Genomic DNA, 17,000 nt, shown 5'->3' with positions numbered 1-17,000 from the left:
CTAGGCACCTGAACAACAAAGAAATATCTCACCTGTCAGCTGGTGGTGCCAGGTTCATCATACATCTGTTCAGAAATGCTGTTTTTCACCCCACAGACAGAATGTGGGCAGAATTTTAGGACCTTGACTGTGTTTGAAATTTCCAGATTTGTTGCAGGTGTGTGGAATCATGTCTTGGACTTGGCATAGGCAAATGTGGGAATGGCATATGCCAGGGCTCTGTCCTGCCTTAGGGCAGGACACAGCAGGGTATGCAGTCAGATCTGGCACCTGGAAAGTGCTAGATTTGAGACCACCCCGAGTCCCATCTTACAGATATAAGTGAAGGGAGCAGGTTGAGATCATAGTTATTTAACCAATTTTGATTTTTAAAGCTGTAAGCAGAACAATGACCAAAAAAAAAATAGGTTCAATCACTGCAATTAAATGATCGCTTACACAATTACAATGCACAGAGATAAAATCAATCCAAACCTTTCCCACTCATTCTCTGCCTCTGAGCTCTAGAGTATTTTTTACACACATGAAAGAAAGCGAAAGTTCAGAATAGGCCATACATGCAGTCTAACATGACGTCTGAAACAAGTGCTTTGTCAGGACAGTAGAATAGTGTAAGAGATGCTTAGTTTAGCAAAACTGCATTTTAGCCAACGGAGCTTTTTCCAGCGTCCCAGGACTCTATGTGATGCCATCTTTACCTGTGAGGTGACTATAACGATGTCTTCATTATAAGATTTTGTAGCATAAGAGTCAGCTTGAGGTGATACCACCACACATGCTTCATTGACAGCTCTGCTGGCAGTAGTAGACCTGTTAATCTTCACACCATGTTACTTCCCATGGAAAAGGGGACCATTTCCCCTTTCACATGTAGCAGTTCAGCCTCTCTCCCACTTTTACCTGCTGTGCCAGCAGAATGGAACAGGCATGTCCTTCTACCTGCTGACAATGGCAAGTTTGCTCAGGAGTCATGGGGCAAGGTGAGGCACAATACTAAAGCCAGAAGGTGAGTTCCTCCATTTGGTCCTGCCCTTACGTGTACTCTCCAGGACCCTGTTTCCTGTAGCCGCTTCCCAGGTGAGATTCAGCACGTGTGACCCATCTTCTCTCACATGACTCGACATACCAGAAATGCTGTTACCTGCCTTGCGACAGCTGTCTGAGAGTGATGAATGTGCAAAGGGCTGTAATGAGGGCCAGGTAGGATGCCCAGAGAAGCCTCGTTGAAAGACAGCAGTCAGGCACCAAAGGAGGTGCCACTAGGCAAGCTTTCATAACTAGGAGCTAGCATAGGGGCAAGAAGGCTAGCACTGGGCTGGCTCTTCGTCTGGAGTAACTCCCCCCACCTCATGTCTTCCAGAGAGGAGTCTTGCACTGTACAAAAAAGGCTCCGAGATGATGGTATCGTTAGACCTGCACTTTGACTAATTACTGTTATTTTAGTTCTTTTGCAAAATCAGGAGATATCTGATCTATCCAAGCACCAATCTCTATTGAAAAAAACCCGTAACATATCCACCATGACTTCATAGTAGAAAAACTTTGATTCCTGTAGGTCACTTGGTTCTTCTTTGCCCAAAGCCCACATCTCTTAAGTGCTTAAGAAGGCATACTGTGCCAGGACCTGAGTTTTTTATTAGATCAGATAATTGTTCTTGTAGCCTTGTTATTATATATGCTATTAATATATAGGCTTGGTCCTAAAAAAAATCTTGAAAAAACAACAAAGCCCCATAAATATAAGTGTTGACAAATTGTCTAAGTTTCAAAACAAATAGGTCACAATGTTTTATTTTGACCAAACATAATTTCATATTATGTATTCAGATACAAAGCAAAACTGCAAAGCCATGTTTCAATCCTATTAGAACAACCATGGACCCAGCTTGGTACACCTTGGATACTTGTACTTTCTTTTGAAGCCATTCACGCACCAAAAATACAGCCTATCGAGAAAAAAAAAACCCTAAACATGAGAAAGCACAAAAATAATCTCACCATGGTGTTTGTATTCATCGTAGCACATCAGTATTTCACCCATTAATTTTAGACGCCTCTGATAATTTTGTCATATTATAACAATTTGGGTTTTTTCTGTAGGATCACACTTTTCCAACTCTCCAATATCTGTGTAAATAATCTATTCCTAAGTGGTCACAACTCTGCAAAAGGAACAAAGGCTAACAAAAGACATTTTGTCTGGAATTGCTGATTGTTTATTTTACTACTTGTATCTGACACTGCAATGGAAGAAGTAAAAATATTTTTGAGAGTATTATTTCTTCTATGATGATGACTCTTCAAAAATATATTTACTAGACTTCAGTAAAATACTGTGAGTTTTTAGAAACTAAAACATGACAGACAAAGCTGCTGCTTTTTTCCTTCATTTTCACCTGCTGGAGCAAGTTATATTCTCTCCACCAGAGAGCGCAAGTATCACCAGAGCTGATGGTGCTAGAATGGAGAGATTGCTGTACTCGGAAGCAGTATTGTGAGCTGCCTTCCTCAAAGACGGCACTCTAAAGACATGATGGGCCATTCCAGCTACATGAAGTTTCTTGCCTATGGGCTAATTCAGGCTCAGAGTTAACATTGTGCCCAAATGGTTAAGGCTTCCCATGTCCAAGATTAAGCTGAAGAATCTCCTGACAAGGAACCACTGTAGAGATTCCTGCCTCTCCTTCTGAATCGTGGGTTCCAGCCCAGGAGATGCTGACTTCCCAGCGATGTGTGCTTCCCCCATGCAGTACACACACTCGTATGCCCCTCAGACACATGCTTGAGGACATTAAGACCAACTGGCTTTGGGAATGTTGGGCATCAGAAAGAAGAAAGGACTTAGTAAGTAGTGAAAGAGATCATCGAGTTTTAGACTGAGAGCAAAGGCATTTCATGCAATGTTCTAGGAAACTAATAGCAAGAGTGAAATAAAATACAGGCTTGTGAAAAATCTCGGAACCCACACCTTCCTCTATAACAGTGAAAAAGCTCCAGCTCAGCTAGACAGCTAAGAAAATCCAAGGGTATGTACCAAGTTTTGTGTTGTATGTCATCCCAGAGCACACTCCCATGGGTACTGCGCTAAGGCTAAAACACTTTGAGTCTGGAGCACATGGGTACAGGCTCACTCACAACATGGTTATATAAATCCTGCCAGTTACTTGAAGGAGAATGCAGTGTGTTATGGCGCCGGCAAAGGGTAGAAAGCTTTTAATTCCTCAGGCATGAGTTCATGTTATGTTCAACCGTGTTGACTATATGTTATTATAATAGGTGTTAACTTACAACTAATGCTCTTGCATTTTCTTAGACAACTGCCTGCGCTGCAGAAACCATTGGGATTAACTGGCATCCTCCCTGGCAGTGCCAACAGGGAGCCAAGGATTGAAGAGTCTGGAGATGCACCTCATCTCTCCACTCTCCAATGTCTGTTAGGCAGAAACCATGCTGTTTTAATGAAGGAAATACTGGAGAAGACAGCTTTTAGACAAAAGTATATTATAATATGCCTCTGACCTGACAAGGAACTTTCTCCAAACTCAGCAATTGCCATGTAACAGAGCCATATTTAAGCACACTCACATGCATTTTTATATACATATGTACCTATATATATATACACAGAGGGTTCACCTTCTGTGTGGTGCTTTTGAGTCAGGCTGTTCAGGTGGGTATGATGTTGCAGTCTTTTGTTTCTGGCTCCTCCTAGTGCCTGTACACAGTGTTAGATGCATGTAATAGATTATAGGATCATCTCCATAAAATGAAGGTTCTATGTGGTTCTCCCTCTTAAGCATTGTAGTAATACTTGCTAATAAACAACCTAATTTCAAATCTCATTTTTAATATCAGTGATTCTTCTCCAGACTTATTCAGAGGGACAGTTTTGTATTTTTAGAGTTTTTTTCTCATGCTTTTAAAAAAATGCATTTACATGCATTTACGTGCCTCAGCCAAATTTCCCTGAAACAAGTAATCTGAATGCAAGTTAACAAAACTCAGTTTCCTTCTTGTGGCATTTGGCTGCTCAGTTGATTGATGAGTGGAGAAGAGGCAGCAGCAAACAGCAGCTGCCTTGTTAATCACAGCCCTGGGCTGCCACGCAGAGAGGAGGTCTTTACCTTTCCCCATGGGTGGGAGCACCTGTGTCTGTTCTGACATTAACTGGCCTCCATGCAGGGTGCCCCACAAAGGGAGATGTACATGAAGCCAAGGACTAGCCAGCTGAGGAAGGAGTTAAGTAGGATGGTGGTCAATAGAACTGTATTTACTGTTCTATAGATTTTCCTCTGCTTTTAGAACCCCTTCTTTTTAGGACTCACAGGTGCAGGTGGTGGAGAAACTGCAAATGTATCTCCACAGGTACAGTTGCCACCCCTGTGGCAAAGCCCTCGGGATGCGCAGTTTTCAAAGCCCATTCCAAGAGGACCAAAGCTTCCACTAATATTACCCTGCAGGGGGAATATTATTAAACAATCTTTTAGGAAATTTTTCTTCCTTTAAACTCTTTCATGGACTTTATGGCATAGAGGAACAGATGCAGTTTCTTGACAACCAAAAAGAGTTAGAAGGTGACAAAGCCCAGGGACTCCTAGCTCTTCATTAGGGAAGAAAGGAAAAAGCAGGAACCAGAGCCGTATTCATCATAAATGACACCTTAAACAGAGGTTGATCTTTTTTTCTGGTTTTTGGTACGGCCACCGCGTGCTCTCCTGTATGTCTTATGTTCTTCTGCTGTTGTCATCTTACTCTCTCCCACCTCTTCTTCTGGCTCGTTGCCCTTTGTTCCTCCAGGCACCTGTCTGTGGAGCCTGCAGATCTCAGCATGCATTATTGCTTCCAGCAGCAGCATCTCCAGGTGTTAGTAATTCCAGCAGGTCATGCTGCTTCATCACTGCCTCATTTTTAACACCAGTACACGTCACTGGAGAGATACATGTTGCTGGATGAGAACCTGTGCCCTAAAATATCAGCTTAAGCTAACAATTACAACCAGGGCTCCACAACATCAAAGAACTGTGTCCATCCTAGGTCCTGGACTGACAAGACATTAGGAAATTGTTAAGGGTTGTATCAAAACTGCAGAGGCAACTGAAGGCAAATCCTTTGTTAAATGAAACTGGCTTTGCATTTGATGTACTTTTTCAACACATGTAAAATTAAAATGAAAGAGAAATAGAAGTTGTGTATGTTGCTTCATGGCAGCCAGCACATTGAAAATTTCTATTGCCAGAGTATTTCACAACTGGAAATAGAAATATTATCCATATAGGTCTAATAGTAAAAACTACCCTGTTAGTGTTTGTGCATTAAAAAAAGAAGTGATAACTGGAAACATTCTATGAATGGAAAAGTAAGTAAAAGTTACTGCGTTTGTTTGCAGAGCAACTGTCTTAGAAGCGGACGGCTGGAATTAGAACAAAAAATAACCATGAGAACAGGCACAATACTCACGGTGTTATAAGTAACTTCTTACCATTTTGGTTTGCTACTTGACTTTTATGTCAAACATAGGTTTAATAGTCTCTAGAACAGACATTTTCTGGAAAGCATTTAAGCAAATATTAGACTGCTCTGAAACAGTAACAGAGAGAGGACTGTGCGTAGATCTTAACTGGATGCAGAAAGAGATGGAGGAGTTCCTTATGCTGAAAGGAGAAAGAGGGAACCAAACCTGTGGTGATTTACCACTCTGAAGGAGTCAGAGTGCAGCTCTCCCCCTCTCTTTACCTTTTCCACAGCTCACCTAACTTTTGATGTGCAGGGATACTCCACAGACAGACAGGCCAGGAGCCCTTTATCCATTTTCAAAGAGATTTAAGGAGCATCAAAGGCCCAAATCCTTTTCAGCTTGGAGTGCCCTTTCAACCCGTGTTTCTGACCATTTGGTGGACTTGGTACTTCAGCTCTGCCATATGTTTCACCTGACCTATGGCTTACTCTGACAAGATGCTACACAGGCACGCAGTGCCAAGTGCTGGGAAATAACTGTTCAGTACATGCTCTTGCTGCCAATCTTACCCTTCCCACGACGACCATTCTTTGCTACCCAGTCAGTGATTTTTATGAAACTTGTTGGAGATTAACTCTTGAGACCTTGTCTCCTCTATTAAATGTGAGTGAAACTGGTCAATGCAGATATTAAAAATGGCAAAGGACAGCAAATGCACAGTCCAAGAAGTTGAGAAAACTGGCCTGACAGTATTCAAAGATAGGTCTCATCTACTTTGAAGAGAAGAGCCTAGTAAACGCTGTTCCCAAAAGACGAAGAGATCATTTTCTGCATCATAGGAATCCACACACTACATTCCCACACTGGGGTTTTTGAAGAAGGAAATGCACACAGCAAAACTGCTTTCGATGAGAACACTGTAAATCACCATAAACATTCCTGACTGTGTATTTTGAAACATCTGGTTCAATCCAGTTTTAGATGAAAGAGATAATCAGTTGATGTAACCTTGCTTCCACAAAGTCTCATTTTAATCACTGATTGCATAGGAAGCAGAATTTGGGCTGTGCTCAAGTTTTTAAGAGATTGTCTAGAGCAGCTGGTTTTCTTGTATATTCCAGTAAAAGATTCAATGGGGCACTTACTAAAACAAACAAAAAGCCATTATTTTAGTAATGTAAAAACTATAATTTACATCCAACAAATAGATCAAAAGATGTTCTTTTATAAACAAAATTCCCACCCCACGAACACAACAGTATGTACAACAACATCACACTTTGCCAAGAGATTCCAGTATAAGACACAGCAATTCAAAAGAAACAAAGTGTAAGTTTATTGGACTCCAACATTTCTTAGTCAAGATCTAAGTAAAGAAAACACACAGTAGAAAAAGTTGTACAAAGCAGCAAGGGATTTACATTACATTAAAGAAAAAGTTACCCTAAGCTATTAAGTCTCGGTCCTAAAAAAAAGTAAAAACCCATTCTTAATTAAAATTCAACACTGGTGTATTGAACTGATATACAATGACTATAATGTACACAGGATTATAAAACCAGCTTCTTTTGTCTTACCTCTATAATCCTTTAAAATGACAGATGATTTTGTGTAACTAATTGGAAAATTCCATAGCAAATATATTGGATAATTCCAGTTTCTAGAAACTGTAGGAAACTATTCCCCTGTACCCAAGCACTAAAAGTGATCCCATTTTCCTGCTTTTTAAAAAGGGACACTGTCAAGAATAAGCCTTAAAATGTGTACTTTGTATGTACTTTGCAAAAAGATAGTTTGCTCTGGTTTTATGTACTTTTAATTAAAAAGATGCTGCTGCAGTAGTGGGAAGCTTGTGTCTTCAAAAGGAAATGTTTATTGTTGAGAAAACAGAAAAAGAAAAGTGCATTGAGTCCTTTATTCTGGAACCATGAGAAAAAAAGCAATGTGAAAAATAAGCTCAGCCCACAGAATTCTGATACATTTTTCAGACATCCTCACAACAGCTGAGGATGCCCTTAACAGGCATTTTCATGCCCAAGCAGCTCAAATGTTATGAGTCAATTCATGTTTTTAAGTTCTTTGATTTTATTAATATCAAGTATTCTTAATACAGATAAGTACATTTATGTATACAACCTTTCTCTTGATAGTGTCCCTTTATGTACAACAGTTATAGTACAGTTTTTCACAAGTCATTTTAAATAAACAAGAATCAATGACATTAAAAAATACTATCAGGCTGTGTTCAACAACAACAAAAGAAACATTTTAACACTGATTCATTAACAGCAACATTAAAAAAAAAACCCCAGACCCTAAGCTTGCGTTGATTTTTATCTAAATCTTCTGGTAGGAAAATGTAAACAATTTTATTGAACAGTATAGGCACATGCCAGATTACAGGCTCATGCCATATATTTGCACCCTCAGTGTTAGTGCCAAGAAGGTAGGCATAGTCTGTCCTTACCCCATGTGAGGAACTTCTAGTTTTATCACTGGAAGCTTGGAACAAAAACAGAGTACATGTAGCTTTAGACCAAACCTGCATGTCCTACTTGAGGGAAAACAAACCAAACATCAGACAGAAAATCTACTGGATGTCACTAGAAGGCCTGTCTAAATAGGAAATGCGGGTACAAGTCTTACAGCTGTGTTTTGGTTCATGGATAAGGCTACATTTCCATTCTGAAATACACAAGACAAACTCTAGTGTCAACCCACTGCTTCAGCAGGTTATCTGCTCGATTGACCATCACAGGATGTTTCACTCCCCCTTACCAAAAGAAAAACAAAAAAAAAACAAAACAAAACAAAAAAAGCACAGATACAAGAAAGAAGTACAGACCGTATTATTACTGATTCATGTCCTTCGTTTTTGTAAAACAACAGATTCATGCCCTAGCTGTATACGCAGTTTTTACGTAGAGGAAAACTCATTTTAACTTTTGATTAGGACTTAAAAAAAAAACCCTGTATGTATTTTTCTGCCGTTGCTCACTTTCAATGATTGATCATGGTCCCAATTTAGCAAAGAACTTAAGCACATGTTTAAAAAAAATTAAGACTGATCTCAATGGAACTTAACCATTGGCTTAGACGCTTTGCCAACACAGTGCCTGAAAGGAAAAAAAGTCCCAAAATGAAATACATTTCATGGCTCAACCCTGCTCCTCTTAAATACTATGGAAGTTTCCACTGTACTTCCACTGAAGCAGGATAGTTCTCTGAGATTTATCTGACAGATTATAAAAATAGCAAAAAAAAAAAAGAATTAAAGATTCTAATCTATATATTAAAACATCTGCACATTTCCGTCACAAATTCTAAGAAAAATCAAAACCCTTTTTATATTTAACAAGATCTCTAACTTTGCATCACTTCAGTACACAGCTACAAAATTAAACAAAATATGATGAAGACAGGTTCTTGTATCAATAAATTTGCCGTTTATTTTGGCTGTGGCCAAACTAGACACTCTTCAAAAGACCTTTATTTATAAACAAGCAACTAACATTTTTTCCATAATTTAACTTTTTAAACATATATTAAAGTTATATAAGTGGAAGCATATTTATTCTGTATCCTCCAAAATAAACACTTCTATCAAGGGCTTTTTAAGATACTGTATAAAAGCTAATAGAAAACCAGAACTGCTATATAAACATCTCATATTTAAACTCCAGAGATCCTGAATTCCTTTACTAAACAACAGGAACTGAATTTAATAAAAAAACCACAGAACACACTCAAAGTTAAAAACAAAACTTAAACCCCCCCCAAACCTAAAGAAAAACTTAAAAGGAGGCTGTTTAGACCAAAAATATTTTATGGATTTTTTAACAATACGTAGTATACTAGGAAAAAGGTCAAAGTTTCTTCAAGGATGTTGCACAAGCTTTTGATTTAAACTGTGTGTAATTTATCATCTTATCACATAGCAGAATCCCAGTTGAAAGTTAGATGACTTATGACATAGCTGAACTAGTTGCCATCTTCTTTTAGAAAGCACACTGATTTTTAAAAGGTTACATATAAACTTCCAGACTGTTGTGTAGAATATCATTGGTGAAAATTTAGAAACCATTTTACAAAAACATTTTAATATTTTATACGCATAGATTTCTTAAATACATTTAAAAGGTACTTAGCAGAGCTTTATGATTTTCTGATTTTGTTAAAACAGGCTAAGTGCAATAATAATTTTATTTTGAAATTGTTTCTGGTAAGAAAGAAATTTAGTCTCATCAGGTGGAATAAAAAAGTCAGTAACTAGAAATGTCACTATTAAACAAGTACCTTGTTTTAATTGCAATGTCACCAAAAGAGTTCTAACAGATTAGCATAATCATATTCAGATAGAATTTGCCTAAAAGACGACAAAACAGGACAACACTCTACTATTATAAGTGTTTAGTAACAATTTTAGATTTTAATCAAAAATGAAACAGAAGAGGCTTGAAAATAACACTGCAATTTTTGGTAGCTAAAAAACAGTCAGGGGTCCATACTGTGCCAGTTCTTTTAAACTTAACTTACAGGAAAAAGAATCAAAAAAACCTCACACCTGTTGGAAAGAAATGGTGGCACACTTGGGCTTTGATTGAGAAAAATGTACTCCTGTGTGTGCCTAAGGATGCCCATCCTCAGATTCTTAGGAGTTACAAACTTGTGCTTAATTTTGCTAAATCTTGGTGTCAGCTTGCAATTCTTTACACTTTTGAGTTTGGGATGCTGAAAAAAAAATTCATGGTTACATACAGAATTAAAGCCTCACTCCTGCTCCCCTTGACACTGGTGACCAAACTCCTGTTGCTTTCAGCAAACACAGACTGGGCTCTGACTAGGTAGTGTGGAATGCAATTCCCCCCCTCCAACCAGCACAGGGTGAAGTTGGTCAGGATCATAAATACTGTTTGCATAATTTACGTTCACTTTAATCCATCACCACTCCATTAAGTTTAAATTCTAGCAGAAGAATTTTTCACTGTTATTTACCACCTACTTCTGGGTAAATATTTCTTTTACTAACAGAATTATTTTGGACCCTTACTATAGCTTCTGGTAAGTACATATGATCCTACTTACACTAAATGCTCCAGTTGTGATTTGAGGTAAAATAATGGAACTGCACAGAATATCTGCAGCCCATTACTACCACGATTTTCAACAGATTAGAAAATTGCAACACAGTATCACAAATTATAGAAAGCGGCAGAAAGAAATATTCTAGGCATTGTATTCATAAAATGCAGTGATTGTAGTGTGATGTTTTTTCCTCTGCTTTGAGCTGGATATGTATGCTTAATACAAATCTCAAATACATACTTCTCCATTTATACAGGTGTCTATATAAATATTTACATTTTTAGTTTTTGTTAAAACATATCTTTGTACTCGTGGCCAAGCTTATTACTGTGTGTAGGAACACAACTCATCTTCTGTCCCTTCATGAGCTCTCTTTTTTTAATTTAATAGTTATACATTCCTTTGTAGTTAGAATTACAAACAGTTGTACAAATAGTGGAAACAAAATTATGAAACTTGTCTGACATCCATTCAGTGTTAGTCCATATTATAAACAGTACCATTTGCATTATGATGGCTGTTAATACAATGACTTTCGCTACCAAAGTATCTATAGTAAGTTAGTCTTTGGGACATTATATATAGCAAAGTACCCCCTCCCCAAATTTTCCTTAGAAACTTATAATTAAATGGCTGAAAGCAGGCTTGCTGCTACTTTTTATATAAAATCTTAGTAATAATATTGCTGACTTTAGATTCTATTTTAGTTTGCACAAGTTCCATATAACAATAAAACAATTCTATGTTCCCTTAAAATATCAAACATTTGTATCCAATAACATCAGGATTACTCAAACTTGAGGTTTATTTGTTATTGCTAAAGGCTTCTAAGACCTAAATCAATACAGCAAGACACTCCATCCACTTCCTCCCTAACTGCAAGTGCATGGCAACTATTTATATGGAGCTTGTGTGTTGGTTTCTTTAAAAAAAAAATAATGAAGTTGGTTACAGTATTTCACTACTATAAACTCACAGTTAGAATCCAAACTGTTGTTGCTCTTTCATTTAATATATAACTTTATATATAATACACACGCACACACCAACATCACAGGATGAAGATCCATGCATACAATCCAGATGTGATCGTACTTCAGTGTTAAATGAATAAAATTTATTCTGTTACTATTAGATCCCAGACCACAGTATTTTAAATTACTCTGCTTTCTATCTACTAAGAAAGTTAGTTTACCTTAATCTTCAAATCCAAGCAGCATCACAAATTCCATATTTTTTGTCGTCATCTTTGTTGTTTTGATCCTCTTAGATTTCTAGTTTATATGGCATACATCTGAGATCCTGCAGCCTCCATTGAACCAGCTTTTTAAGGTATCTGTTAAAGCTAATTGTGTGTCTGTTCATGGCTCCAAAGACTAAAAGCTGTTTTGAAAGTCCTATGACAGAGTTTACACATGTATTGTCTTTTGAATGTGATTGCTGAGAGTGGTGGAGCATGATAGAAGAGTGTATCTGACTCCTGTGGTACAAATAATTTTTCAGTAGTAGTGGAGCTTTCAGACAAGCCTGTTGGACTATCAGGCTCCAAAGGCTGGATTTTGGGGAGGGGTGGGGGTGGAGGTAAGGGTGGTGGTGATGGGGAATTAGCTGGTGGACACATCTCAGGCTCCTTATTTGTGGACTCCTCTGCAGCCTGTGACATGTGAGACTGGAAGTGACTCCACAGACGGAAATTGGTTCGGAAGGCCTTGTTACACACATGACAAATAAATGGCTTCACAGAGCATAAAAGCTCTTGGTGACGCTCCAGTTGTTTGCGTGCAGTGAAAATCTTCCCACACTTTTCACAGGGCCACAAACCAGCATCTTTGTTGGAGACTACTTCCTTAGGTTCTCTGCTTGTTTCAGTGACCTCATCCTCAATATCATCGGCAGGCTCTTCTTTGATCTGAATTTTAAACTGTTTGGAAACACTTAAGTCTTCAGGAAGGCAGGAGGAATCTTCAGAATCAAAATTTATTTGTTCTGATGAATCACTGAAGACACCATCTTCCTTTGCAGCAACAAAATTGTTCATTTTACTGGATTCTGACTGAGGAGGCAATCTTGACGAACTAGTTACTTCTCCATTGTGATCCAGGATAGGTAAAGAAAAGTTCTCTGATGGAGCCATTGTGTTTTGATTGTGAACTTCAACTTGATGACGCCAAATACTGAAGGATGATTTAAAGGTACGCATACACTCAAGACAAGTAAGCTTTTTGTATTCACACTTGCTTTCATGCTCATGCTTCAGCTCTGGAGAAGAAAATCTAAGGCTGCAGTAAGGACAGACAGTAGCGTTTCTACAGAGTCGCTCATGATTTCCCTGTTCAATAAGAGAAGAGAGCTTAGCATTGCAGAGACGGCACTGATAAACCTCTTTGTTTTCTACTGGACTTTCAATATGAATATGATCTTTCTGCTTAGGAGCTTTATTTCCTCCAATTGGTTTCTCCCCTGGATGCATTTTTATGTGCTGTTTAAATTGCGAGAGGAAACGATAAGCTTTCCCACAGTAGGTACAAATATAGGCTCCTTTGGTTCTTGATCTTAAATTCCTTTTGATGACTTGTGCTTGTGAAGCAGATTGTCCCTGAAAACCTTGCTTGCCACGTCTTAGTTTAACTATTAGAGCTTTTTTAATTTCTCTCTCTCTCACTATATCGATCAGTTTTCTTTGGAATTTTTCATCCAAAACAGCATGTGAACTGGAAGCAGGTGAGGGATTCTTCACAATTCCATGTTGTGTCTGGCAGTGCGTCCACACTTTGAAATTTGTGTGAAATCTCTTGTGGCATATGTCACAAGCATAGGGCTTCTCTGGATTATGATACATGTTAACATGACGATGAAGACCTGCTGTTGATCTGAAAATTTTAAGGCAGTGCTTGCATTTAAATTTTTTATTTGGTCTTGCTTCTTCCATCTCACTGTATTCATCTTTACTGACATCAGAATCGGGAAAATCAGCATCAAGGTGCGTAGGGCTTGAGCCTTCCTCAAAGTTATCTTCTGACCCAGGAGAACCCTGCTCATCTGCCTTCAGTTTCTTAAATGGCAGTCTTCTGTCAGCTTGAAATCTCCTTTTTGCTGGAAGTCTACTTGGTTCCTTATGATCATCCTCAGTTTTAAAAGGAAAATCTTTATTTGTTGATGCTGAAGCATCACCCACTGTAACTCTTATTATTTCGGCAGGATCTGAAAGTGGACTGCTAGGTTCAGTTTTTATTCGCACCTCTGTGAGAGGGGAAGCAACCTCCCTATCAGTTGACTGAGAGGCACTGAAAGACCTAAGGCGATGTGGGTATATTACCTGTGGTTTTTCATCTAAGACTAACTTCTCTGATGACTCTTTCAAGGATGACTTCTGAGATAAAACATTAAATGTCTTCTGGGAATCATTAGTTCCTGGGGAGGAGGATGATGATACCTGTGAAGGTTTTAGGTCAACAGAAGGTGAGTAAATAGGAACCTGGCTGTCCATGGACAGCGACCTTCGAAGGAGACTTTTTACAAGCGGCCCACTTCTGTCAATACTTTGGTTTTCTGGACCAGATCCACTAGATGGGATGACTAGCCCTAACTTTGAGTAGTATAGCAAATTCCTGTCTTCACCTTGGCCATTTCCTTTTCCTGCCTCTCGCAATAAAAATGTAGATTCTGATGCGCCACGCAGAGACAAGACTGGTGGACGCAGTCTTTTTAATGACATCTCTGTGGCCTTTCCTCTTAAAAGCTGACTACTGCTTCCTGGTTCATCACTTGCAATCTCTTTCTCTGCTAAAGGCATTTGAGGCAGTACTGTGTTCCTTTTCACTAAGCCACCTCTGTTCTGATCCTCCACAGTCACAGAAGTTTCATGAACCTTGGTATAGCTCACAGGGCTTTCTTTCAGCCATCTCCTTTCAGTCAGTGATAAGTTGTGAAGGGTTTCAGTTGGTTTTGTTACTTGTGGTCTACTGCTAGTTTTGACAGCAACAGAGGGTGAAGGTTTAGAAGTATGGCTTAAATCATGTTGTGTTTGATTTATACTTTTTGCTTGTGCTTCAGTTCTGTTCTGACAGACAATGACACTTCTCTTCTGAGAACTACTTTCATCTTCATCTTGATACAGTATTTTCTTAATAGGGCAAGCTGGGAAAGGAGCTTGAGGACTCTTAGAAACAATGTTTGTGAGAAAGGATATTCCAAGACTGTAGCCCAGTTCTTGCACAGCTGCAAGATTGCCTTTCTCAATGAACAAAGATGAAGAATAAATGTAGTTTAACACATTATCAAAAGCATCTGGCTCACAAAAGTCAAGTTGAAACACTGACTGAGACTTATTCTCCTTATTCGTGAACAGGGTCTGGAAGTATTCACTGCTGGCAGCCAGAACGTTTTTATGAGCTCGAAATTTCTGATCTCCTACTATAAGAACAACATCACACAGCTGTCCCTTTAGACGCTCCTCATTCAGCGCGCTTAGAAGTGAAATGGCATGTGCTGGATTTATGTAATGCAAGAGCCCCTCCATGATTCTGACGTTTCTGAAAAAAAACAACAACAACAAGTTACAGGTTGCCTTACGTGAACTGTTGTTAGAGATAAACACACCTAATCCCTCTGTACTTCATAAACTGGCTACACTACCACCAACAGTGCTGAAGAAAACAGCTTGTCTGGAGGAAAGGTATGGGAATTAAAACAACACTGTTAGCTCAAATAGATGCACAGGCATAAGAAGAACTAGCTCATGTGCCCACTTTCAAAGACACTGTTAATTGCTGGTCTTACACCAAGAATATTACACCTAACTAATGGGGGGTACAGGACTGTGTTCTCTTCCTGCAATACACCTGTACACATGAAGAAACAGTTCAACCACTTCACTCTTGATCATCTTTTTCTCAGATTTACCTTTATGAAGATCTATCTTGACAACTGCATTGATAAACTCTTGAATCAGATATCTAAAGCTTAGTTATGCCAAGCCACCTTTCTGAGGCTAAGCAACCCTGACGATCTCCTGCTGACTAAACAAATTTGGGGTTTTTTTTGTCATTTTTTAATAGGATGATGAAAAGGGCATTAATACTGGGAAAGGAGAAGGAAGCAGGATTATTGTCTATAATCTAGATTAATTCATCATGTTTGCTTATGCTTAATAAGTCTTGTTAATATATACTTCTATCTATCAAATATGTGTCACTTACAACTGCACTGACAGGATCTGGTTTCTTGGAAATGTCACAATTATAATTGAAGTATCCCTGCATTGCTTTGTTTTAGCTTAAAAGCGGTCAGGGAACTGAACTCCCCATTTTACTCATCAGCATAAGAGCACTTTATGCCCAGAACCCATATACTTGAGGAACAGTTACCCTCGGATGCATCCAAGAGTACAATAAGCACAAATTAAACTGCAGTCCAGAAATCTCCATGTTCCACATGCTTCAAAACACAGCCCACTCCACACTGCAGGATGTCTCAATAACTCAATAGACTGCTCCTGATTAGATGTTAACAAAAGAAGAGAATCAGGTTTTAAGTTAGTTTAAACAAAGAGCTTCTGTGGCATGAACTGGAATTTATATATCTGTGCACAAGCACACACAGAGGGAAATCAACAATATCCATTTTTTTTTTTTTTATGGACACTCCTACAACTCTATTCAAGTTAACCAGTAAGAATTTTACACTACCTTCCTCCATGGAGGTAGTAAAACAAGTCAATGATGTGTCTGTTAAAAGCAATTCTCCTATTTTTACAACTGATTTGAGAAACTACTCTTTAGTTTATAATTTATACATGATGTATACTACTACAACAAAAAGGTTTCACTATTCATCAGCTTACAAGCAAAACTGAAAAGTTTATCAAAATAAAAAACAATATTAAGCTATAACCCAATGATTAATAAATGAGGGTGCTAAATCTCACAACTAATAGATATAAATAAGTGGAAATAAATAATATAATAAAATCTAAATTGGTATTATTGAGAAATGACTTAAAGGGTGTCACACACAGTGTCTCAGGGCATTGATCATATCATAGGCCTGAGCTACCACTTCTACATCTGAAACTACCAAATGAGTTAATAGTGTCACGGCAACAGCAAAAGCAGAATTCTGTTTCCTCACCAGATCTGTCTTTACTGATTATTGCAGGATCTTGCAATACCATTTTACAAACACTAATTTATCCTTAATTAACCTCAGACAGTTATAATGCATACCCCCCCCAATACCTCCATATAAAAAGATCTGAGCAGTCAAGCTTCTATGAATTTGAGAAACCAATCTGTTTTCTTTTGCTTTCTATGTTTTGCTTAAAAGTATTGTTGGGGGCTGTGTCTGTGTGCATGTGCCACCTGTCTCCTTTGTGGATGCCACTGCAATTTACAGTGGTGGAGTCTGGCACTAATCCGCTCTCATGGTCTGAGCACCCATTAACACTTGGGAGTGTTATTAG

At 38.4% G+C, this 17,000-nt stretch overlaps 1 protein-coding gene across 2 annotated transcripts; it reads right to left on the bottom strand.

Moving 5' to 3' along the window:
• Positions 1-11,524: 11,524 nt before the first annotated feature.
• On the bottom strand, positions 11,525-15,059 carry ZBTB21 (zinc finger and BTB domain containing 21). Of its 2 annotated transcripts, XM_010281510.1 has the most exons (2): positions 13,478-15,059; positions 11,525-12,877 (listed from the first exon to the last, which is right to left on the bottom strand). In XM_010281510.1, exons 1-2 carry the CDS (start codon positions 15,057-15,059, stop codon positions 11,886-11,888), a joined length of 2,574 nt encoding a protein of 857 aa, XP_010279812.1. In that variant the 3' UTR covers positions 11,525-11,885. The 2 variants fall into 2 exon arrangements, with proteins under 2 accessions (XP_010279812.1, XP_010279810.1); XM_010281508.1 differs by having other exon boundaries at positions 11,525-15,059.
• Positions 15,060-17,000: the final 1,941 nt, after the last annotated feature.

The sequence above is a fragment of the Phaethon lepturus genome, unplaced genomic scaffold (genome assembly GCF_000687285.1).
Source record: "Phaethon lepturus isolate BGI_N335 unplaced genomic scaffold, ASM68728v1 scaffold16832, whole genome shotgun sequence".
Taxonomy (NCBI): domain Eukaryota; kingdom Metazoa; phylum Chordata; class Aves; order Phaethontiformes; family Phaethontidae; genus Phaethon; species Phaethon lepturus.
The sequence above is the reverse complement of the archived record's forward strand: the minus strand, read 5'-3'. Positions and strand labels throughout refer to the sequence as shown.